The 25,187-nt window shown below is 39.0% G+C and overlaps 2 protein-coding genes, 1 non-coding gene and 1 pseudogene across 3 annotated transcripts in view; 1 reads left to right on the forward strand and 3 right to left on the reverse strand.

The window, feature by feature from the left end:
* RRM1 (ribonucleotide reductase catalytic subunit M1) overlaps positions 1-18,014 on the forward strand; it is a 36,750-nt gene extending 18,736 nt beyond the window's left edge. Inside the window, exons 8-19 of the mRNA XM_059134207.1 lie at positions 644-785; positions 2,113-2,196; positions 4,553-4,714; positions 5,083-5,162; positions 6,059-6,260; positions 8,921-9,070; positions 9,279-9,500; positions 11,565-11,641; positions 13,970-14,105; positions 15,007-15,102; positions 16,186-16,374; positions 17,390-18,014. Coding sequence (XP_058990190.1) covers positions 644-785; positions 2,113-2,196; positions 4,553-4,714; positions 5,083-5,162; positions 6,059-6,260; positions 8,921-9,070; positions 9,279-9,500; positions 11,565-11,641; positions 13,970-14,105; positions 15,007-15,102; positions 16,186-16,374; positions 17,390-17,578 — 1,729 coding nt within the window. The 3' untranslated portion in view covers positions 17,579-18,014. The remainder of the gene's footprint in view (positions 1-643; positions 786-2,112; positions 2,197-4,552; positions 4,715-5,082; positions 5,163-6,058; positions 6,261-8,920; positions 9,071-9,278; positions 9,501-11,564; positions 11,642-13,969; positions 14,106-15,006; positions 15,103-16,185; positions 16,375-17,389) is intronic.
* On the reverse strand, positions 3,259-4,111 carry LOC131808253 (large ribosomal subunit protein eL6-like; annotated as a pseudogene).
* LOC131822876 (U6 spliceosomal RNA) lies at positions 9,910-10,014 on the reverse strand. Its single transcript, XR_009350359.1, has one exon. It is a non-coding gene; the product is annotated as a U6 spliceosomal RNA (small nuclear RNA).
* A 4,626-nt stretch (positions 18,015-22,640) lies between the features above and the next one.
* LOC131820802 (olfactory receptor 52E8-like) lies at positions 22,641-23,651 on the reverse strand. Its single transcript, XM_059156562.1, has one exon. It carries the CDS (start codon positions 23,649-23,651, stop codon positions 22,641-22,643), a length of 1,011 nt encoding a protein of 336 aa, XP_059012545.1.
* Between the last annotated feature and the right edge of the window lie 1,536 nt (positions 23,652-25,187).

Genomic DNA, 25,187 nt, shown 5'->3' on the forward strand with positions numbered 1-25,187 from the left:
TTTTCTTGAAGTAGATGAAAAGTACGAAGTATGTCATATTATCTTTCTGAATAGAATCCATTTGAGTGGGTGTAGATTCAAGATAGTGAAGGGATCATCGGTAGAATAAGTTTCCTGAGGTAGGGAGCAGAATAAGTTCCAAATCACAAGTTAGGGGAGCTGTCTTCCAAAAGGCTATAAAGGAGCTAAATTTTGGAGGGCCTTTCAATGAATTGTTTGACCATGGGATAGATGTTTCTTATTCCATAAATGTTTAATTTTACTTGGCTTAGTAATAGGTTGGAAAGACCTATTAGTTATGTATGCTTAGGAATTTGCATGAGAAAATGTGATAAAGCACATCTGCAGTCTGATGAACATGTAAATTAATATTTTAGATTTTATTATAAAACTTCCTTCTAGGCCTAGCATCTGGGATAGGCAGCGAGATATTTTTAAAATAATATGATTTATTGATGTGTCTTGTATCATATCCAGTAAAAGTTTTTTTTTTTTTTTTTTTTTTTTCCTAAAATACCTAGAAATTTTTTAAACCTTAGATCTTTTATTTGTCCACCTTACTGTTTTGGGGGTGTATAGTCAATGTTGTTTCTCTGTTTTGTTTCATTTCCTTGCTGAGTTGTGACTTTTTCTTCCCCCATAGCTGTTTCCTTCTGAGTATGAAGGATGATAGTATTGAAGGCATTTATGACACTCTAAAGCAGTGTGCATTGATTTCCAAGTCTGCTGGGGGAATTGGTGTTGCTGTGAGTTGTATTCGAGCTACTGGCAGCTACATTGCTGGGGTAAGCTTCTGTTTTGTGACTAAAAAATTGAAGGCTAGAGGGATTCAGGTTGAGAGGGCATATGCTAGGGCTTGGGAGACCTGGCTCCCGGATAAGTTCTAGCCGGCTTTTTGACATGGAGGGAGTCATTTCACTACTTCTAGGTTCTGGTTTAGATTAGATGATCTGTAGGATTTTTTTTAGGTCAGATTTTGGAATTCAGATTTGTCTTCACAATAATAATAGCACAGTTATCATTTATTGAGTGTTTACTCTATGCTAAGTCTGTTATAAAAGCTTTACCTGAGTTACTCATTTAATTCTTACTACAATGGTAGGAGATAGACACATGGCAGGAACTTCACTCCTTATAATAACTATGTGAGTATAGGCAATATTGGCTTCATTTTACAAGTGAGAAAACTGAGGCATAGATAATTAAGTTACTTCTAGAGATTAGTCACTTAATATGTGAGAGAGCTAGGATTCATGCTTTAAACATTGGCACCTTGTGATGTAAGTTTAGTCTTTTGCTAGTTCATTATTCATTGAGAGTCAAAATAAGGATTTTGGGTAAGACCTGGATTTAAATTCTATCTCTACTGCTTACCAGTAATGGAGGCCAGCATAAGTTATTTTACATCTCTGAGTTTGTTTCCTCACCAGTAATGTGAAGGAAATATCTAACCCTACCAATAAAGTTAGAGAGTCTAGAAGGAAATTACTGTATTATGTAGTGTTTTGGAGCACTTACACATAATAGTAGAGTGAGCTGTTTATTTATTTTTCTAATCTGTTTAAAGGCTTTCTTTGGAGTTAGAAGGATTATTTTTAAATAATTTGATGTGGTATCCTAGTTTTAGAAGTCTATATTTTCTTATCTTTATTCTAGATTCTATTTTATTGTTGAGAATCTCCATTTATCTTTATTGTCCTCATTTATCCATTGTATATAATTCTTACTGTAAGTTTCCTTGAATTCTTTAGGGAAAAAGACACTGTGGTAATGTTTTTACTCTACCCAAAATAGATCTATATAAATGTCCATTAGAAGGTAGGAAATTTAAATTTACCTACCCTGATTTCAGATTCTTTTGACTTGTAATGTTATATTTCATTGTAAATAAGAGATGTAACAACAACAATACAGCAATAATTAGAGAAAACCAACATTTTGTTTATTTTATATTGGGTATTCTGTTTGCAAAGCAAAAGGAGAGATGGAGAACAGATGAGACTATACAGATATGAAGAGAGTAATTTGTTCACTGTTGAGCCATTTTGTTCTTTTGCTTTCTTAGTCCCACTGTTCTACTCCAGATGCCTTTATTCTTGGTTTCTTTTTTAGACTAATGGCAATTCCAATGGCCTTGTACCAATGCTGAGAGTATATAACAACACAGCTCGATATGTGGATCAAGGTGGAAACAAGGTATGTTCTGTTACTTGAAAGTCCTGGAAATCCGAACTAGAAATCTTTAACCTAAAAATGTGTATGCTTCAAATAAGATGATTTACTCTCTGTATATTTCTAACTACTTTGCTAATATACTGTATATATTTGCAACTACTTTTTTTCACTTTTAAAATCAGTTTAATGAGGTATACTTTACTTACTTTAAGTGTGTACACACTTTAAGTGTACAGTTTGGTGGATTTTGACAAATCTATATACTTGTGTAGTCACTACACTAATCAAGATCTAGAACATTTCCTATTACCCCAAAATGTTTCTGTGGGCACCATTGATTAATCACATCACTCCCACCCATATATGCTTTGCCCCTGGCTCCAGGCAAGCAGTGGTCTAGCCAGCTTTTATTTATTTATTTATATTTATATTTTTTATTTTTTAAGTAAACTCCACACCCAGTGCAGGGCTTGAATTCATGACTCTGAGGATCAAGAGTCACATACTGTACCCACTGATCCAGCCAGGCACCCCCTAGTCAGCTTTTTTGTATGAAAGTTGATTGGCAAAGAATTTCTAAAGTTGTGACTTAATACATAACCTTGAAAAGGGGTTGTGATAGTCTTGTAGCTTTTTCTTTAAAAAACAAAAACAGGGGTGCCTGGGTGGCTCAGTGGGTTAAGCCTCTGCCTTCAGCTTGGGTCATGGTCTCAGGGTCCTGGGATCGAGCCCTACATCGCTCCCCGCTGAGCACAGAGCTCAGCGGGGAGCCTGCTTCCCCCTCTCTTTCTGCCTGCCTCTTTGCCTACTTGCGATCTCTCTCTGTCAAATAAATAAATAAAGTCTTAAAAAACAAAAACAAAAACACAACTCTGCGGATTTCACAGAGGGAGAAGTAAAGTTGAGAGGACTGGATTGTTTACCCAGTGTTAACAGCAGGATAGTTTGCAATTTGAGCCTGCCTCTGACAGATATGTAGGCATACTAATCACCTGTTAGCTTATGAATTTCCCTTGATGGACTTTGTTTATTTTTATTTTTTAAAAATTAATTAGTTATTTAATTAGGTTCTTTGTAAGAAATTTAGAACACCAATTTGTGAAGGTAAACTCCATTTGTGAGAGAAAACAGAGAACAGAGGTAGCCCTGAAGCTGAAGAACAGCTTTGATTTTTGGCAGAATTTGCGAGTCCATAGCTTTCTGATCAACCTTGTCCTGCTCTGTAATTTCATATTTCTCTTTCTTGGTGTCAAAGATCTTACCCTCCTGGTATCTGGGCTTATGCAGCTTCTTAAAGTAAGCATCACTGAGAAGTTTGGAGATTTTCACACTGCTGATATAAATTTTGGTAGAAGTGGCAATGATGAATTTCTGGTGTGTTCTACACAGAGGAACTCGATTGAGAGACAGCGGTCTGGTCTCAAGTAACAAGCCACTGCTCAGTTGCTTCAGGAGAACTACCCTCTTGCCTCTGTGGTGCCAGTGAGGAGGATCAGAATGGTCCCAGGAGCGATGCTAGCTCGCAGTTTTCTCACGTGCTGACTGAAAGGTTTATTGCCATGGCTCAACAGCTTTTGAGGCACAGCTTCAGTAGGATAATACCTCAGCATTTTGTGAAGTTTAACCACTCGGGTACCACCATTCTTGTCACCACCAACTGGTTTTGTGACAGTAGCAAGAACCTCTCCTTTTTCTTTTCAATCCTGGATTTAGCTGCTGAATACTTCATCTTGTACATGGCCCTTCTGGAACACGTAGCCGATTGGGAGTATCTGCCAATTCCTCTGACTAGGACAGGGTTTCGGCTGCATTGGGGCTTCCCCTTCTTTGGCGTTTTTAGCCTTCGGGTTACCCTTCCGAGCCTTATCACCAACATCAGCTTCTTGGCTTCAGGTTTTTTCTTAGTATCCAGCTTCTCAGCTTTTTCGCCTGCCATCTTGCAAAATGGTAAAGAGAGCTCCCTTGATGGACTTTAAAAACGATCTGTGGAGACCTTGATAAGACATCACTTTTTTGATCTTTAATAAGAGGACAACATATTATTGTCAAAGTTAAGATGATTTCCTGTGGGCTTTGTGTACCTGTTATGTAAGGTCAAGTGAACTGTATGGCAGCTGAAAGGAAGCTCCATCTGCAGTTCACTAGGTCACTTTGGATGAGTTATTTCCTCTTGTTCTTATCAAGTACACTTTTTTACTCCTGGACTTGTAAGAACAATATTACTACTTATATTTGTAGTACTTTTATTTGTATTCTCTCATTTAATTCCTTAATTGTAATGTAGATCAAAGGTGATATTCTAAAAGTGCTTTAGAAAATATGAAGTTTCTTTATTTCATTCTGATTCTGAAAAGAATGATGGTTTACTTGCTTTTAGCGACCTGGGGCATTTGCTATTTACCTGGAGCCTTGGCATTTAGACATTTTTGAGTTTCTTGATTTAAAGAAGAACACAGGAAAGGAAGAACAGCGTGCCAGGGACCTTTTCTTTGCCCTTTGGATTCCAGATCTTTTCATGAAACGAGTGGAGACTAATCAGGTAAGAAAGAGGTACCTGTTGGTAAGAACAAGTTGATTCATATCAGCTTTCTTTTTTGTCATCTTAAATCATGGTTAAGAAGAATCCACCTATGTGTTATGCTATGAAAGGCATCTTAAGCAATTTAAGAGCTGCCATTCCTACCCTCTTGGGTTTTTATTCTCTAAAGCAGATTCCATCTGACTTAAATGCTTAAAAGGTCATGTATAAACAGGCAGAACTAGATGTTTGAGCCTGAGCCCGAAATGATTATTTCTATAGCAGATTTCCAAGAGAGTCTGTGGAAGCCACCCTAACCCTTGTAATGTTCCTAATGGACTATGTGTGATTGGTTATTTCAAGTCTTTTATGGGTTCTTCCCTTTGTAGGATTGGTCTTTGATGTGTCCAAATGAATGTCCTGGTCTGGATGAGGTTTGGGGAGAGGAATTTGAGAAGCTATATGAAAGGTATGGGAAAAATGTGAAGTAGTAATTTTTAATCATGTGTTTCTTTTATTTGGGGGATCCAAATTTCAAAACCTCATCAGTTATTAACCAGTTTCTAGAAATCTTCAGAAATATCCAGGAGAGAATGTGATTAGTAATTTTATTGTGGTCAGATTTGCTACCTGAATCTTCACCAAAATTTGCTTCTGTCTTCTTTCTTAATTAAAACTTTGTGACTTAAAAACAACAACAACAAAACCTTTGTGACTTATACAGAGGTGCTTTGGTTTTTAATTGATACTTATAAAAATTAAGGTGAAGGTTAATATTTTGCTTTGTCTTATAGTGTAAAGCAAATATATAAATAAGATATATGATATAAAAAGTTACGCTCGACAAACCATAAGTGACTCTTAATCTCACAAAACAAACTGAGGGTTGCTGGGGGGAGGGGGTTTGGGGGAAGGGGGTGGGATTATGGACATTGGGGAGGGTATGTGCTTTGGTGAGTGCTGTGAAGTGTGTAAACCTGGTGATTCACAGACCTGTACCCCTGGGGATAAAAATATATGTTTATAAAAAATAAAAAATTAAAAAAAAAAAAAAGTTGCGCTTTATGTTGCCCACAGAAATCAAGAACAGCCAGGACATGTGTCACTAGTTCATTAAATAATAGCATAGTAGTAGATCTGACAACTTTAGGTGTTGTTCTTTTTCCTTATGATGGGTATTATTGATTTAATGGGATTTGGGTATATTCTAATGGGTCCAGAGCTGCCCGATTTTCCTCTGCTCTCTTAGCAAAACAGTAAACATTTAATAAGAGTTTTCATAATTTTATACTTTAGTGTCTTCAAGTTGTCTGCAATAAAGATTTTCTTAGGGAATATTAAAATAATATTAGCTTTGCCTTTCAGTTATGAGAAACAGGGTCGTGTCCGCAAAGTTGTAAAAGCGCAGCAGCTTTGGTATGCCATCATTGAGTCTCAGACAGAGACAGGTACCCCGTACATGCTTTACAAAGATTCCTGTAATCGGAAGAGCAACCAGCAGAACCTGGGAACAATCAAATGCAGCAACCTGTGCACAGAAATAGTAGAGTATACCAGCAAAGATGAGGTAGGTAGACAAACTTCTGCCCTGAGTCCTGAGAGGAGAATCTTAGGCAGTTATTCTTTGTGAATCCTTTACTTGATTTTATTGAAATGGGGAAATGAAGTTTCCAAAGTTTGCTGTAAGTAGAAGGGCGCTAAAGTAGAGATGACAAGAGAAAGGAACAGATGTGATCTGTACCCTTAAATATCTTAAGAGTCTAAACTATATAGAAAAGATTCACTTTTTTTCTTAAACATCCATTGTTTAATAAACAATTAAAATAAATTTAATAATATTTTCTCAGTGTTCCATTATGGCGGTTTAGGACAAACACAAGAATGTGTCAGGATGCTAATTCAGTAAGCAGGTAGAGAGTCTTTTCAGTGAATGGAGAGACAAAATCCTAATGGCAAATCTTTAAGGCGATCTGCAGAAGAGGTGAGGCTAGAAATGGGACATAGATTTGTTTTTTTTTTTAAGTTTATGGAAAAGGGAAGAATAGCCTGTCAGATCAGAGACAGGTATAGGTTTTGTGCAGAGATTGTCAAATAAGTTTGTTCTGATGGAGCAAATACATTATGGTTTGGTATCTGCAGAGATGGCTATGGCTGGGGGTGGGGGGATAGTAGGTGAAATGTCTGGCATGTCACAGAGTAGGAAGCCCTTATAGGTCCTGAAAGGAAAATAGCATCAAAAATGCTAGGATGAGAAGGATAGATCTTGTTTCTGTTAATAGAGTGTCTTGGTGTTAGAGGAGGTTGGAGGTTAGCTTGTGGAGATTATTGTAGTGGTTGGATGACAGGCTGCTTAGATGTTGGATGTAAACTATGGAAATGAGGAGGAAGGAGCAGATCCCATATGCTAGGACCTAAAAAACACAACAAATTTAAAGTTGGGAAGAAAATGTGAAGTGAATTGAACATACTGCTAGGGTTGTGGTTTAATTCAGCCAGAGTTTACTGAGCACCAGCTATGTGTAAGACACTGTACCAAATGCTCTGGGATGTAAATGATTATGACTCAGGCCCTGCCCTCTGGAAATGTATAATTCATTGTTGGAGAAAACTGGCATATACTGTACTCAAGTAACTGTTGTACAAGATAGATTATGCTATAGAGACTAGAGTGACCCTTAAAACAAAAATCAGGTCATAACATTCCTCCACACAACACTTCTTTGACTTTGCAACCCATCCAGAGTTTGTTCATTTTTTAAAAATTGAAATATAATTCTCCTACCATAAAATCCACCCTTCTAAGTGTACATTTCAGTGTTTTTTAGTATATCTACAAGGTTGTGTAACCATCACCAATATCTAATTCTAGAACGCTTCTCATCAACCCAGAAAGAAACCTAATACCCATTAGCTCTCTTCCCCCAGCCCCTGGCAACTACTAATCTATTTTCTGCCTCTGGATTTCCCTCTTATGGGCATTCCCTATAAACAGAATCATGTAATGTAGTGGTCTTTTGTGTCAAGCTTCTTTCACTTAGCATGTTTTCAAAGCTTATCTGTGTTGTAACATGTATCAGTATTTAATTTCCATCCAGAATTCTTACAGTGCCTTATGAGTTCATGCACAACTAGGTATGCCCATCTCATCTACTGTTACTTTCCCCTTTGTTCACTGTGCTCCAGCCCTACTAATTTCCAAGTATATCAAGCACACCCCCTTTATCAGGATTTTTGCTGTTTACTTTGAATGTGAAAATGCTTTCCCCTCCCAGATAGCCACGTGGCTTTGCTGTCTAAACTTTTCAGTTCTTTGTTCATATGTCTCATTATCAGTGAGGTCTTACCTGACAACTCTGTTTTAAAATGGCACTCCTTCTGTCCTTATTCCTAGAACCATTTTGTCTTTTCCTGCCTTATTTTTCTTTGTAACATTTATCAGACTTAGCAATCCAAGCTGTGCTTTAAAAATGGGCACTTAGGCGATATGTGTAGAATTGAATAGATACGAAGGGCATGAGGGAGTCTAGGTGAGGGGAGTTGAGATTTTTGTGTTTGGATAGTCATAATCAAAATGGGAAGTAAAGTGTATTCATTCAACATTATTAAGCATTTGTTATATACCAGATGTGGAACTAGTACTAAAAATATAAGTATAAATAAGATACGTTTCTTTCCTGAAAAAGCTTACCACCTAGTGGTAAATCACCTGAAAAGCTTTTTCAGAATTCACAAACTTGGATCCCCTGTTGTTAGGGGCTTATCAGAATTTCAGTGAGAGTAAGGTGGGAATGTGTAATTTGGAAGAGCTTTCTGGAGCAATGGAAATGTATCTCGTGGCTATTGAGCACATGAAATAGGACTAGTGCAACTGAGAAACTGAATTTTTAATTTTATTTAAGTAGCTATATGTGGCTATTGGCTACTGTATTGGACAGTACCTCTACTGACTGAGACAGGTACACATAAGAAATTAGAGCACAGTGGGAGGTCTCTCTGGCAATAGAGCCATGGACTATGGAACACAGATTCTCTGTCTTACCTATTTCACTGCTGCATTTTACAACTCACATATGAATAGGTATTGGGATTTAGAAATGAACAGTGACCAGGGAGGAGATAAATATAAAAATTTATATAGAGTGTTAGAGGCTTACATGGTGGTGTCATTGACACAGGGGGAAGAAATAAAAATTGTGTGATTCTTGACCCTTTTTCTTTGCATTCCAGGTTGCAGTCTGTAACTTGGCTTCCTTGGCCCTCAATATGTATGTCACGTCAGAACACACATATGACTTTAAGAAGCTGGCTGAAGTCACCAAAGTCATTGTCCGAAACTTGAATAAAATTATTGATATTAACTACTACCCTATCCCAGAGGTATGAATAGAAGTCTCCGCTTATTGATAATTCTTGAAATCTAACTAGTAGGAGGGACAGTCAGCCTGACAGTCTTCATTTAAACGGCTGTCATTAGAATGTTTGTGAGAAAATAGAGATTAAAAAAAGAGCGTGTATCATTTGGTGCAGAATGTTGCCTTTTCTGTTCAGTAATGTCTCCTTCTTCTCTAAATCTGTTGGCACAAAGGCATGCTTATCAAATAAACGCCATCGCCCCATTGGAATCGGGGTACAAGGTCTGGCAGATGCTTTTATTCTGATGAGGTATCCGTTTGAGAGTCCAGAAGCCCAGCTACTGAACAAGCAGATCTTTGAAACCATTTATTATGGAGCCTTGGAAGCCAGCTGTGACTTGGCCAAGGAGCATGGCCCGTATGAAACCTATGAGGGCTCTCCAGTTAGCAGAGGAGTAAGTATATGGATAATGTTTCTTTTTGCCTGTAAGCTGAATGGTAGCCTTCAAAAAGATGTATTCACATCCTGATCCCTGGAACCTATGAATGTTACCTTTTTGGATTTCAGAAGGGTCTTTGCAGATGTGATTAAGGATTTTGAAATGAGATTATCCTGGATTACCCAGGTGGACCCTAAATCCAGCGACAATAGTCCTTACAAGAGACAGAGAAGAGGAGAGGCAACATGACCATGGAGGCAGAAGTCGGAGTGATGCACCCATAACCCAGGAATGCCTATAGCCACTAGACTGGAAGAGTCAAAGAACAGAATCTTCTCCAGAGCACCTGGAGAGAGCGTGGCCCTCCCAACATGTTCATTTGGGCTTCTGGCTTCCAAAACTATGAGAGAATACACTTAAAAAAAAAAATACGGAATTCTTCATGAATTTGCATGTCATCCTTGCATAGGGGCCATGCTAATCTTCTCTATCATTTCAATTTTAGTATATGTGCTGCCAAAGTGAGCATACATTTTTGTTATTTTAAGCCACGAAATTTATGGTGATTTGTTATTCCAGACACAGGAAACTAATACGGTACTTTTGTTCTCTGGAGTAAAAAAGATACTCTGTTTTAATGTGGGGTTTTTTAAAGATTTTATTTTAGATTTTTATTTATTTGAGAGAGAGAGTGTACTTCCTTCAGCAGCACATACACTAAAATTTGAGAGAGCAAGGGGAGAGAGAGAGAGAGAGAGAAAACAAGCTGGGGGGAGGAGCAAAGGGACCAGGAGAAGTAGACTCCTTGCTGAGCAGGGAGCCCCATGTGGGGCTCAATCCCGGGATCCCGGGATCACGACACAAGCTGAAGGCAGACACTTAAGCAGCTGAGCCACCCACGCACCCCAAGATTTTATTTTTTAGTAATCTCTACACCCAACAGTTTGAACTTAAAACCTTGAGATCAAGAGTCGCATACTCCACCGACTGAGCCAGCCAGATACCCCTTTATTTTAATGCTTTATTTAGAACTAGTCATTGGTAAAAGTGACTTAAGAAGCATGCTAACTGTATTAGTTTTCTTTTGCTAAATTTAGTAGATAAAAACAACATACATTATCTCCATTTCCTTGAATCGGGGTCCTCTTGCCTTAGCTAGGTCATTTTGTTTGGGTCTCTCAAGGTTATAACCAAGGTGTTGATAGAGGCTCCGGTCTGCTCTGAGGCTCAGAGTCCTCTTCCAAGCTTACCTGGTCTTTGGCAGAATTCATTTGTTTGTACCTGTACAACTCATGACATTGTGTTTCTTGAAAGCCAGTAGGAGAGAGTCTCTCATTTCAAGAAGGCCCCAGTCCAGTTTCTCTTTTGAAGGCTTTCACATGATAAGTCAGATCCACTCAGGATAATCTCTCTTTTGTTTACTCAAAATTAGCTGATTGGTAACCTTAATTACATCTGTAGAAACTTTTCCTCTTTGCCTTGATTATGTAAGTGACACTCAGGAGGAGGACATTATACATGGCCTGTGCAACTGGGGAACCTGGGAACTGTGTTAGAATTCTGCTTTCCACACTGCCTTTATTATTGAGTATGAGTCTCTTCAGTGTGAAGTAAAATGTTATGTTATGTTTAGTCCTGATGTTCCTGCTGGTATTTAGGAAATCTGATAACCAGTGGTTTGAAAATAGGTGTTAGTAATAGCTAAGTAAATAGATCAAAGCAATTAAAGATGAAATTAGAATAACATTTTTATGTACAAAAAAAAGAATGCATCTCAGCAACGTATTTACATGAATGTTAGGATTTCCTGGTTTGTAGATATGTTATGGGCCCTCTGAGGGCACACAGCAGGGACATGGGGAAGAGATATGCCTTAGCCAGTTTTCTTAGCCTGCTTTTGATCAATATGACTGCATGAAAGTTTGTTCAGAGAAATCTCTGGACCTTGTATTCCTCACACAGTTCCACTAGAAGACATCTGTTGGGTTGTGGGGCATGGCAGTTAGTGATTTGCTTTTTGTCATGGTTTTAAATTGTTATAGAGTGATTTGTCTTAAGTTTGCTTTGTTTATTCCCTAGATCCTTCAGTATGATATGTGGAATGTTACTCCCACAGACTTGTGGGACTGGAAACTTCTCAAGGAAAAGATTGCAAAGTAAGCAAAGAGCTGTAAGGTAGTTTTAAAGTAAGGAGGGTTTAGGTTCTCATTCTGGCTTTCAGAAGTTAGGTATGTTATTTTAACTTCTGAAACTCATTTTTCCTCTTTTAAATGGGGCAAAAATGACCTATCTACAGAATTATTTTTGTAAAAATACTTTGTAAGATAATATATGAATATATATATATATATTAATAGCTTGGTACAATGAATCTTAATAAATGGTAGGTGTTACTAGTTAGTCTTGTTTTAGGGGCGTAACTACCCAGATTAAGCAGTTCTTTATCTCATTAAACTTCATATTTCCGAGTGTGCTTGCTTTTTAGATGTTTTTCACTTTTATTTATTGCTTAACTACCTTGGGCATCTAAATGGCTTTTGCTGAATTGGTTGTCACAGGAGTAAGTTAGGGATTTGGAAGAGCTTTTGGAGGGTAATGTGTTAAATTGTGAAAGAAAAATGTAAAACTTGAGGTTTTTAAGGCCTTTCAAACTAATAAAAATAAAAAGGATTTAAGGGCGGGTAGGATGTTTTGCTTAGTGAATAATAAAACAAGTTGTTTTCACTTTCTTCATGAGCCTGTTGTCTCTGGATTATTAATGAATATGCAGAGTGTTTAATGTTTACGGAAGGAAGCAGTAGCTTTAAAAATACTCTTTAAAAAATATCTATTTGCCTTAAAATTGTTTTATTACTTAATAATACTTGTTAGAAAATTTAGGAAAATGTATGTGGGAAAGGGAATAAAATGAAATTATCCCAATACCACCTCCTAAAAATCTGTTTGTATCTTTTTGTCTTTCATCTTTCAGACTTTCTTCTAAATGTGTGTGCCTGTGTACATTTATATGCAAATTCAACTTCTACAAAAATGGACATGTATTTTATCTTATTTTATTTTCAAAATACTATGGATATTTTTCTATATAGAACTTTTTAAAATTTCAAAATTAATACATGAATAACAAAGTTCAAGTACAGAAATAAAATGGAAGGTGAAAGCCCTTCTTTATTCCTCTCCTGCCAACCACTTGTTCCACAAAACAAATACAAACCAACTTACTCCTTTTCCCAGAGATAGCCATTGTTAATGGTGTGTATTTTTCTAGACCTTTTTTCAGTACATTTGCAGATGCACACAGTTTTGTTACAAAAATATGATCAAATTTGATATTTTCTAAGACTTTGTGATTTATTTTCGATGTCTTCCTCTTAGTACTTGAAGATTTACCTAATGTTTTTAATGATTACAGACAATTACATAGTTTGGTATGTCATATATATACATATATGTATATATATGACTTTTCAAAATGTTTTCCTCTCTTTGGACTGGAAAAATCACTGTCCACTTTACTGAGGAAGTAAGACATGAAATTCACTGGTGATTTGCTTGATTCCTCAAAACTAGGAGTGGCAAAGTGAGATTAAGATCCCAGTAGTACAGATTCCATTAGGACATGAAGCTTTACGCTAAGTACTGGATAAATCCAGAGGTATAGAATATAGGAAAGACAAAATCTTGGTGTTTGAGAAACTTAAGACTTAAAGTGAAACATGTAGCACACATAAAGTATACATAAAGGTGTACAGATCATAGAAAATGTTTGCGGAAGAAATACTTAGAGTTGTATTTAGTATTGTCTGCCTGGTCAGGAAAGATGTTCTAGTAGTCATCTCTTAGGCTGAGCTTTGAAGGATGAGCTAAGGGCAGCTTGAAGATTTCTGCATGTTCAGATGGCATATTCTTCCTTAAGCACTCTCTTTGGCAGTGAATAGAGGCAGAAGATGTTAACCTTCCTCTAGGAACTTGTGAGCGAAGAGGAAATAGAGGAAGTCAGGAATATACTTTGAGCATAATCTTTCCCTGTGGAGAATTTTGGTGATAGATGTTGGATTCTGACCACTTTCACATCATTATGTTTCCTGAAAGGGCTTAGCACAGTGATCATAGGGCACGTAGAAAAGAGTGAGGGTTGAATGAATGTACCCTGATACAGGTGGGGACTCTTCAACAGCCATTCGATTATTTCCTTAGGCAAGCTAGTGTATGAAGTACTAATAAGTCATGGCCTGATAAGAAACTTCAGCAGTAAAATTGTGCTAATTTTGTTTAGGAGTCAGGTGTTCAGAAGAGGGGTGAGCTATAGCACCCATACTGTGAGATGCATCTCTATAGGGGTCAAATTCAAAAGTCATTATGTAAGTCTAATGCATGTATGATGTTACTCACTCCATCTGCATTTACTGCAGTGACATGAAGTAGCTCCCTTCCGGGCAGATTGTAGCTTTAGTACCAGCACCTAACAATCTCCTTTTCTTTAGGTATGGTATAAGAAACAGTTTACTTATTGCCCCGATGCCTACTGCTTCAACTGCTCAGATTCTGGGAAATAATGAGTCCATCGAACCTTACACCAGCAACATCTATACTCGCAGAGTTTTGTCAGGAGAATTTCAGGTGAGAAGATCACAAATAGACCTACAGGAAATCTTGCAAAAACCTGATGTTGGGAGTAAATGCCAACTCATATTTAGTATGTCCCTTTTGCTTTGTATGGGGGCAGAGCTTTGATAAAATAAGTCCCTTTCATATCCAATATTTTTCTATGTTATTTAATAATAGACATTTAATAAATATCTGTTGAAAGAATGAATGATCGTTAGGTAGGAAAGTGTTGATAGGTGGGTAGGAAAGTAACTTGTTGATACTAGAATTCACACGATATTTAACCATTCTGTAATCATAATGATGTATACTATGACCTCAGATGCTTAAGTTGATGATACTCAAGATGTATACAGTGAAACTCAAGATGTATATAAAAGCAAGAAGTATATGGAACCATGACAGTAGTTCTCAACCTGGTTTACAAATTAGAATTCCTGGTGGGTAGGACCAGTGTTTTTTTAAGGTTTCCAGGTAATTCTAATGGGCAACTAGGGTTGAGAATCACTAATTTAAAAGATTTTTTATTTGTGAATTTCCTGATCTCCTGAAATAAATTTCTGTAAGGTTTGGAGTGGATACATTTCTAATGTTTCTTCTTAAGTATTATTTTCTCCTTACTTGGGGGGAGGGGGAAGAAGTAATCTACACAGATTTACCCATTAGGCAATGCTATTTCTTTTCACTTTGGCAAATACTATATTTCTTGAATCACAGATTAAGATTTTAAAGGAACATAACTTTTGTTTGGTAGGATGGGCCTCTCAATCTTGTAAAAGATAGACTTTACCAACTAATTTAATGTTAAATACTTCTTCAGTGATCTTATTTATTATAAGCTCAAGGACTGTGACCCTGTTTAGGCCCTATTGTTCTTATTATTCCTTGACATCTTTTTTGATTTTCTGTTCAGATTGTAAATCCTCACTTATTGAAGGATCTTACTGAGCGGGGCTTATGGAATGAAGAGATGAAAAATCAGATTATCGCATGCAATGGTTCTATCCAGGTACAGTATGAAAATCAAGTGTGCTCTTTAGAATCTGAGTTGGACATTGGTACCTTCTCACTTACCCCATTCAGTAGAGAGAAAAGTCATTCACTGTGGTCATATGGGCTTGTGTTCACCTGCATTGTTGTGGTAGGCTTATATACATACATCTTTATATAGCTAGACTTTACCCTCTTGTTTGTGCAATAATATAAGGCAGTAGTTTCCAATTTCTCTGAACATTAGAATCAACTGGGGAGCTTTTAAAATTCTGAAGCTTAGGCTGCACCCCATAACAATTAAATTAGAATGTCTGGAAATGGAAGACAGGCATTAGTATTTTTTAAAGACTCCCTAGGTCATTCCAAAATGCATCGAAATTTTCGGACCACTGATATAAAGTGTGAAATTAGAGAGTCAAACTTAATTAAGAAGTCTTCGGTGGAGACCAAGGACTCAAAGTCCAAAAATCAGAGCCACAGATAGTATTTAACAATAAAATATTTGCAGCCAAGAATCAAGAAGTATTTATTTGTAGATGGAGGGCTCTGTTTAAACATTTGTTTCCCTGGTAACACAGATAAGGATTTCTGTAACATTTCTCTATTTGTGGCAGAAATTGTAGCATTAGCTAATCAGCTAATCTATAGCAGATTAACCCTAGACCTAAGAAAACATTATTTCTATCGACTCCAGAAAGGGTTTATTTCATTGCTTCCTTTGATTGTCTACATGTGAGTTACATCCCTGACTACTTTTGTTTTCTACAAAATTCAAGGGTCATTTATTGCTGCTTAGCTCTTTTTATTATTAAGTACCTCTAGAATAATGAATGTTTGGCTATGATCCAAATAGAAATGGATCTTATAATCATTACCACTAGCCGGATACTTTGTTGGTTAAATGGAGTTTTGTTGGACATTCTAAGCCAAAGGTTAAGAGCCTTAGGAAAACTGATAAGGATCATATTGTATGATGCTAAATGGTACGGTCAGATCTGGCAGAAGTAGAACTAAGGCCAGACCCTTGTGTCATTAATTATGTTAATTATCCTGATTTCTTCAGCCAGGCTGCAGTAAACATTTGTTTTTCCTTCTTCAGAGCATACCAGAAATTCCTGATGACCTGAAGCAACTTTATAAGACTGTGTGGGAAATTTCACAGAAAACCGTTCTTAAGATGGCAGCTGAAAGAGGTGCTTTCATTGATCAAAGCCAGTCTTTGAACATCCACATCGCTGAGCCTAACTACGGCAAACTCACTAGTATGCACTTCTATGGCTGGAAGCAGGTTCGTGGAGGAACTCAAGGAGGACTTGTTGCCATCTTGGGATATTTTGAAATTGGAACAGTTTTATATTCTAGCTACCTATTAAATACTGCCACCTAGCCGTTTTTTCATTTCAAATCCAGTATGTTAAAACCAAGTCATGGTTTTTGTACCAGATCACACTTTGGATTTTCTTGTTTCTTTTAGGATTATTTCACTCTCAGTTTTGAAACCTTGGAGTTACCTACAATCCTCTCCTTATTCTCCATAGAATCACTCACCAAGTTGTGGTGGTTGTTCCTTTATACTGTTTCTTGAGTATCTTTCTTCCTGTTCCACTGCCATTATTCTTAAGCTTTTTAACTGATCTCCCTGCTTCTAGTATCTGATCTAGGCTGTCTTGTGCACTGCTACCATTTCTGAAATAAAACTTTACGTGTGCCAGCCCCTATTCAGAAACATCCTTTGTTTCCCCACTTTAACTATTTACGGTATAAAGGCCAGTTACTTAGCTTCTCATTGCCGGCGGTAAAGTCCTGTGATTCTGGATTCTATCCTTAGTACCTGGTAATCTTCTGGGTATTTATACAGATGTACAGTTTGTTTTTTAAATTTAAGAGATATTTATTGACCACACACTATGTCTTTGGGTTTACTGAATAGAAGATGATCCTGACCCTTGAAGTAGTCATCATCTGTTCTTTACAGAGATACAGTCTATCTCCATAAATAGTTATAAAGTAGACATGTTGTTTTAGGCGAACTTGGAAGTCATACACCTAAATACAAGAAAAGATTAGAGAACAAAAATATTTGACACTTCCAAAGAGATAAGCGTTTTTAGTGGCAAAAGGAACACAGTATACTGTCTGACTCTTTCTACCTCTTCAGTATTTTTAAGAAGGCTTCCTAAAGGAGTTAGAATTTCAGGTTTAGAAAACAATCTGATTTGATTTATGGAAGTGTGTTTTAAACATTGGTCTTGAATGCCTAGTGTTCTTAAAATTTCTAATAGCTGTATTTGCTTCCTTTGTAGGGTTTGAAGACTGGGATGTATTACTTAAGGACACGACCAGCAGCAAATCCAATCCAGTTCACTCTAAATAAGGAGAAGCTGAAAGATAAGGAGAAGGCAACAAAAGAAGAAGAAGAGAAGGAGAGGAACACAGCAGCCATGGTGTGCTCTCTGGAGAATAGAGAGGAGTGTCTGATGTGTGGGTCCTGAGGAAAGGCTTGGAGGAGACCAGCACTTCCTCATAGCCAAACTACTTCTTGAGCATAGATAGGTGTAGTAGGTTTGCTTGAAATACTAAGCCTTTGCTGGACCTTACTGCAGCAAAAGGGTCAGTCAATTTAAAGTACTGTTTCTATATAGAGTGAAAGTATTAATTTTTAAAAATTGTTATCTCTGGAATCAAAGTAGAAGTTTTAGGAGTGCAAAAGAAGTCACCTTGCAAATAGGAAGTGTTGAGTAGGGTTTCATTGCCCACCTGGCACCCTTTTTCTGGTGACCTCAGTTTTTGAAAGGAGACACAGTTTTGCTGCTTTGACTGGTGGGTCCAGAGAAGCAAAACTGAGTCATAACCTGTGAGAAGTGCTGTCAGGACCTTTATCTGGATAAGTTCCTATAGGTCATTCTGAAATAAACATTTCTAAGTGATTGTGTGAGACCAAATTTGTCATTTATTTTCATACAAAAGTCAAATGTGAAAAAAAACGTTTTCTGTGCTTTGAGAGTTCAGAGAAGAAATTTTAAGAAAAATTACATAGATGCTGTGTAGAATTCTGATTTTAACATATGCCTATTTCCTCTTTTTATTGTGGTAAATATACATAACATAAATGTTACCATTTTTACCCACTTTAAAGCATACAGTTTAGTGGCATGAAGTTTAGTGGCATCACCACTACCTATTTCCAGAAATTTTTTTATCATCCTGCACAGAAACTCTAAACAACATCTTCATTCTCTTCTCTCAATCCCTGATAAACTCTGTCCTACTTTCTATCTTTGAATTTACTTATTCCAGGTACCTCATATAAATGGGATACTACGATACGTGACCTTTTATGTCTGGCTTACTTCACTTAGCATGTTTTCAAGGTTCATCCATGTAGCATGTAGCAGAATTTAATTCCTCTTAAAAGCTGAGTAATACTCCATTGTGTGTATATATTACATTTTGTCTCCCCATTCATACGTTATTAGACATTAGGGGTTATTCTCACCTTTTGGCTATTGTGAATAATGCTGCTATGAACATTGATGCACAAGTATCTGTTTCAATTACTGTTTTCAGTTTTGGTGGGTATATACCTAGAAGTGGAATTGTGGGAATATATTATAATTATACATATATAATCATAATATAATATTTAGTTTAACTTTTTGAGGAACTGCCAAACTTCTCTGTCGGCATTGCACCATAGTACATTCCTACCTGTAGAGGATGAGAGTCCAATTACTCCACATTCTTGTCGACACTTGCTAGTTTTTTGTTTTGTTTTGTTTTGTTTTGATAATAGCCATCCTAATGGTTTTTGACAGTTTGATTTTAATGTATCTTGGTGTGGATCTCTGAGTTTATCCTCCTTGATATTTGTTGAGCTGCTTGGATAAGTAGATTCACATCTTTCATTAAATTTGGTAAGTTTTGGGGCACCTGGGTGGCTCAGTGGGTTAAGCTTCTATTTCCTGTTGAGTTTTTAGGTGGTTGGAATGGTATGATACCTATCTAGCTGAACTCCTGGTATCTGACGTCATTTCAATCTACTATTGCTCCGCTATCTTGCCTCTCCCAAGACAGTTGTTTTAATACCTTTGTATAGTAAGTCTGCTGGCTGGGCTTCCTCATGGATGTTTTCTGCCAATTTTTCTTGTTCCTTTGAATGAGCTATATTTTCCTGTTTCTTTGTAATGCCTGTGATTTTTTTTATTGTTACTGGAATATTCTGTTTGATACTTTTCCAAACTACTTTGGCAGAGACTATTCCCTAGTACATGTGATGACTGTAGTCTCCATACCTTTAGTGCATATTAAGTTAATGTTTTGACAGATTTCCTTGAGTTTCAGGAGCTCCCTGTGCAGATTGACTCTGTGCTGGGGTACTTTTTCTGCATGTGACTAGGCTTGCTTTGAGCCTAGGGATCTGTGATGGTAAATTTTATGTGCCAACTGGCTAGGCCGTGGTATACAGGTATTTTGTCAAACACTAGCCTAGGAACTGCTGTGAAGATTATTTTTTTTTAAAGATGAAATTAACATTTAAATTGGTAGACTTGGAGTAAATCAGGTTACCCTCCATAATGTGAGTCTCCTCATCCAACCAGTTGAAGACCTTTAGAGAAGAAAGATTGAGGTCTTCTAAGAAAGAAGGACTTCTGCTTTCAGGCGGCCTTTGGACTTGAGCTACAATATCATTTCTTCTCTAGGTCTTCTGCATGTTAGCCTGCTGTGACAACTTCAGACTTGCTAATTCCACAGTTATGTGTGACAATTAAAATTTCTCTCACCCTCTCCCCCTCCTTCTCTCTCTCCTGCCTAACCACCTTTACCAACCCACCGCCCATTCTCTCATTGGTTTTGTTTCTCTAGAAAGTGAGAACCCTGACTGATACAGATTTTGGTATCAAAAGTGTTTCTAGAGGAATAGAATCCTCAGGATGAGTCTTCTGAATTTGTTCTACAGTTTCTGGAATTTGTTCTCTAATCTGATTATATTTAAAGCCACATGACTATTTCTAGTAGTAAAAGTACTGATAGTTTATAGGGCGATGTGGTAATAGAGACACTCAAAATACCACCACTGGGTTACTCCCAATAAAATACTTTAGGAGGCAAGGTTCTGGGTGATCATGTATATGTTCCACATCAAGGGTATATCAGCTCTCTGGCCCTATGTTATAATTTAGTTTATCTTGGTCACCTTTTCTACAATATATGACACTGCTCCAGTACATTGATGATCTGCTGATTGGACCTAAAAAGTAGCAACTACTCTAGACTTATTGATAAAATGTTTGTGTGTCAGAGGGTGGGGAATAAATCTGACAAAAACTCAGGGGCCTTCTATAAGTGATTTTTTTTTTGAGATATGTTGAGATGTTCCTTCTATGGTGAAAGAGAGATTGTTGCATCTGGCTCCTCTTACAACCAAAGGACAGACACAGTGACTAGTGGGCTTCTTTGGATTTTGGAGGCAGCATGGCATCACATTCCTCATTTGGGTGTGCTAGTCTGGCCTCTTTACCAAATGACCTGAAAAGCTACTAGTTTTGAGTGGGGCTTGGAAAAAGAGAAGGCTCTGCAGCAGGCCTAAGCTGCCACATGAGCTGCTCTACCCCCTGGGCCATATGCTCCAGCAGGTCTGCGGTGTTGAAGTGGCAGTGGCAGATAAGGATGCTGTTTGGAGCCTCTAGCAAACTTTTAGGATTTCGGAGCAAAGTCCTACCCTTCTCTGTTGATAACTACTCACTTTTTGAGAAACATCTTTTGGCTTGCTATTTAGCCTTAGTAGAGATTAAATGCCTCACCATGGGCCACTAAGCAACCTGAGCTGCCCATCATGAACTGGTTGGTGTTGGACCCACTAAGCCATAAAGCTGGGCATGCACAGCAGCATTCCATCATTGAGTGGTATGCACATTGAAGTGGTATGTACAAGACTTGGCTTACGAAGTACATGTAAGTTACTGAAGAAGTGGCCCAAATGCCTGTGGTCCTCACTCCCACTCTACCTCTCCCAACCTTCACCTGTGGCCTAATGGGGAGTTCCCTATGATCAGTAAACAGAAGGAGAGAAGACTCGGGCATGGTTTACACATGGCTCCGCACAGTATGCAGGCACCATAGCCCCTTTTTGGGAAATCCCTGAAGGGCATTCTATTCCATTGACTATTGTGGAAGTCCTTTAAGTAGGGAGTTCACTTTTAGGTAGCTTACAGTGGCTGTCATGAGAAGAGTGGCCTAACCTATGGGTTTGGGTCAGACTTAAGTACCCTATCCGTCTGGTTTGGTCTTTGGGTCAGACTGGGCCCCAGAAGACCTGGTCTGGGTGTCTGTCAGACTAACTGATCCTGGGCAGGACCTGACCTGTTTGTGTGGGCTAGTTGGATACTTGGGGTAGGCCTGACCTATGTGCCTGTGTCAGATTGGGGATATCAGGCCTGGAACAAGAGGAAAGATTGAGACTGATAAGACTCTAGAACCCAACCAGTGTGCTTGGGTTAGACTGGAAACCGCAAGGCTGATCTGTATATTTGGTCAGACTGGGTGTAGGCTGTATTTGGGAGAGGCTGGGCCCCAGGGAAGGGCTTGGCCTGTTTATTTATTCCAGGCTGAATGTTCAGAGTGGGTTGTGGTCTGTCTGACTTGCTTTGTACAACTTCCAGTGGGGCTCTATACATCCAGATATCAATTGGGGCTTTCTCAGGGAGAACAGGACAAAAAAAACTAAACAGAAAGATAAATAGGTAATGTGGCACTTGTGTGGCTTGGTTAAGCATCTGACTTGATTTTAGCCCAAGTAATAATCTCAGGGTCATGAGAAAGAGCTCCACTTTGGGCTCTGGGCTTAGCATGGAGTCTGCTTGAGATTCTTTCCCTCTCCCTCTGCCTATCCCTCCCTGCTTTCTCTCCTCCTCTCTCTCTCTCTTTTTTTTTTTTTTTTTTTTTAAGATTTTATTTATTTATTTGACAGAGAGAAATCACAAGTAGACAGAGAAGCAGGCAGAGAGAGAGAGAGGGAAGCAGGCTCCCTCTCAACGTAGGACTCGATCCCAGGACTCTGGGATCATGACCTGAGCCGAAGGCAGCAGCTTAACCCACTGAGCCATCCAGGCGCCCCTCTCCTTCTCTCTCAAATAAAATAAATACTTTTTTTAAATAAAAAAAGAATGGCAGGGGCACTGGGTGGTTCAGTTGGTTAAGCATCTGCCTTCTGCTCAGGTCATGATCTTAGAGTCCTGGAATTGAGCCCTCCATTGGGCTCCCCACTCAGCTGGGAGGTGTGCTTCTTTCTCTCGCTTTGCCCCCACTCATGCTCTCTCTCTCTCTCTCAAATAATAAATAAAATAATAAAAAATAGATAGGTATAAGTAATTTTATTATTGAATGGAAATAGAAAAAGCATTCTAAGAATTCAAAATCAATAGTTGGCCAACAGTGGACCTGCTCTTGAGCCCATAAGCTCCTCATGATTTCAGCCTATCCCTCAGTAAAGCCTGCTTCTTATTCCCAGAGGTCACAGCCCCGATTTCCCCAGTTTATAAAGTCCTCTCACCCTGGCTATTTCCCCTCCACTATCATGTTTTGCATTCTCTCTGGCTTGCCCCTAACTTCCTGGGCTGATTTCTTGCTATAGAACATCTTTTCGACATGTTGCCGGATCTCCCTGGTCCTCCCCCCATAAATGACAGGATTCAAGGCTCCTGGGAGCAGCAAGTAGATGGCACTGAGCAGGTTCTGGACATCCTGAGACACAGTCTTGGCTACTCGGAAGACAATGGAGGTGGAGAGACCGGAGAGGTAGATAGTGAGGATGACCAGTAAGTGGGAGCCACATGTGTGCAAGGCCTTGGCTCGGGCTCCTCCAGAAGAGATCCGGAAGGCAGCATAAATGATACGGGTGTAGGAGGCCCCTAGCAGGGCTAGATCAAAGGTCACGGTGACCAGCCTCATGGCCAGTCCCAACTTACTGTTGAAAGTCAAGTCTCCACAAGCTATGCTCAGCAGTGCAATATACTCACAAGTGAAGTGGGGAATCACCATTGTCCGGCAGAATCGAGCTTGTGACGTTAGCACCACCAAAGGCACTGCCACTCCTAGGCTCCGTGTCAGGGCAAGAATGGCCAGCACACCCAGCAGTTTGGAGGTCATTAGGTCAGTATAGCGGAGTGGGTGACAGATGGCTATGTAGCGGTCTAGGGCCATGGCCAGCAGGAGGTTGTAGTCCAGAAGGAGAGTGAAGTAGATAAAGAACATCTGAGCCAGGCAGCCATGCAATGATATGGGGTTAGCATAATGCACAAAGCCCTTCAGCATTTTGGGCATCACGGCAGTGGCAGCACAAACATTGACAGCCAGGAGCAGGGCAATGAGTAGGTACATAGGTTGATGCAGGCTCTGCTGGGCCACCACTGTGTGGATGACCAGTGCATTGGCAGAGATGATGGTCACATAAAGGAAGGTAAGGGACAGGAACAGGAGGGGCCGCCACTCTTGCAATCCAGGGAAGCCTATCAGGAAGAAGTTGGTGTAGGAGGTGTTGAAGGTGCTGGTATTTCCATCCTCACCCATTAGCTTTGGCCCTGGGGTTGGCCCCTGGAGTGGGGATCAGAGACTCTTAGAACAAAATGGTCAATGGAAGAAAGCCTATTTATTTATTTATTTATTTATTTCCTTCATTCGTTCCTTCCTTTCTTTCATCCTCCTCCTCCCCCTTCCCCTCCCCTTCCTCCTTTAGAGAGAGAGAGAGGGAGTGTGCATGAGTGTTGGTGGGGGGCAGAGAGAAGGAGAGGGTGAGAGAATCTTAAGTAGGCACCACACCCAGCATGGAACCTGACACTGGACTCGATTTCATGACCCTGAGATCATGACCTGAGCCAAAATCAAGAGTTAGACACTTAACTAACTGATCCACCCAGGTGCCCCCACTTAACTTGAACAAGGTCGGTTTGTGCCTGTCACGTGAACTATAATTTGCTCTCCTCTTTTGCATTTTAGGATCACTCAGGTAAATACTCAAGGAGCTTCTTGATGCTAAAGCACTCAAGAAAGGAATGCTTTTTCACCTTGAGGCAGAAAGAAATTTCTGCCTCAAGGTAGGACAGAAAGTGTGAAGAAGACTGAGAATTGAGTAGATCAGTTAACTGGCTGGTGAAAGTCTTGAGAGAAATTGAAGAGCTGTTTTGAGAGTCACATCAATCAAACTTAAGAGCCAGTTGGAAGTGGGGAGAGACAGAAGAACCAACAGTAATTTCGAGGGGTTTTGTCGGTTGTTGTTAGCTAGGATGACTGCATTGACGCTCCTAAAACCTGAGAAAGGAGCAACAGGGCTGGGGTGCTAGTAGGTACAACTAATTAATTGCATTTGGATGTGGTGAGGACTCATAGATGAAGAGATGCCCCATCAACATGCCCAGTCAAAAATACGATGGAGTGTGATGAGGGATTAAGGCTGGAGATGACTATGTGAGGATTAGCAATTTTATAAAGGGCATGAGACAAAATCCTAAAATGCAGGTGACAGTGAGCAGCCTGAGAAAAAGAGGGGAGAGAAGCAGTGTGAGAGCCGGCAGCAAATGGAGTTCTGGAAACCAAAGGAGAGGCTTCGTTGCTCTGGAGGCTTTGATGTATAGGAATTTACAGACTGAGGCCAAAGGCCAATGCAGCCAAGTCATCCTACAAGGCTTAATGTTCTGACTAGGAAAGGAGAGGGATGGGTAGATGAAGATTCCAGAGCCGTGTGTTCTCTACAAAGAGAGGTGCACCTCCTCCACTGGGAAAAGTCAAATCCACAGGCAGAACTCCTCCCTGTCCTCACAAACTGGCAACTGTTCTTCTCTCTTCCTTCAGTTCCCAGGGACAGATGTCTCTTCTCTCTTTTGTCCTCAGGACATCTTCTACTTCTCCCCCTTTTCCCTTAGTATATGAAAAAGTTTGTCTCTTTCTAGAGAAAATAAGCCTTACCTTAACTTTATATGACTCTCAAGCTTTCCATCTTTCTCCTCACCTTTATTTTATATATATATTTTAAAGATTTTTGTTTATTTATTTGACAGACTGAGATCACAAGTAGGCAGAGAGGCAGGCAGAGAGAGAGAGGAAGGGAAG

The sequence above is a fragment of the Mustela lutreola genome, chromosome 1 (assembly GCF_030435805.1).
Source record: "Mustela lutreola isolate mMusLut2 chromosome 1, mMusLut2.pri, whole genome shotgun sequence".
Classification (NCBI taxonomy): domain Eukaryota; kingdom Metazoa; phylum Chordata; class Mammalia; order Carnivora; family Mustelidae; genus Mustela; species Mustela lutreola.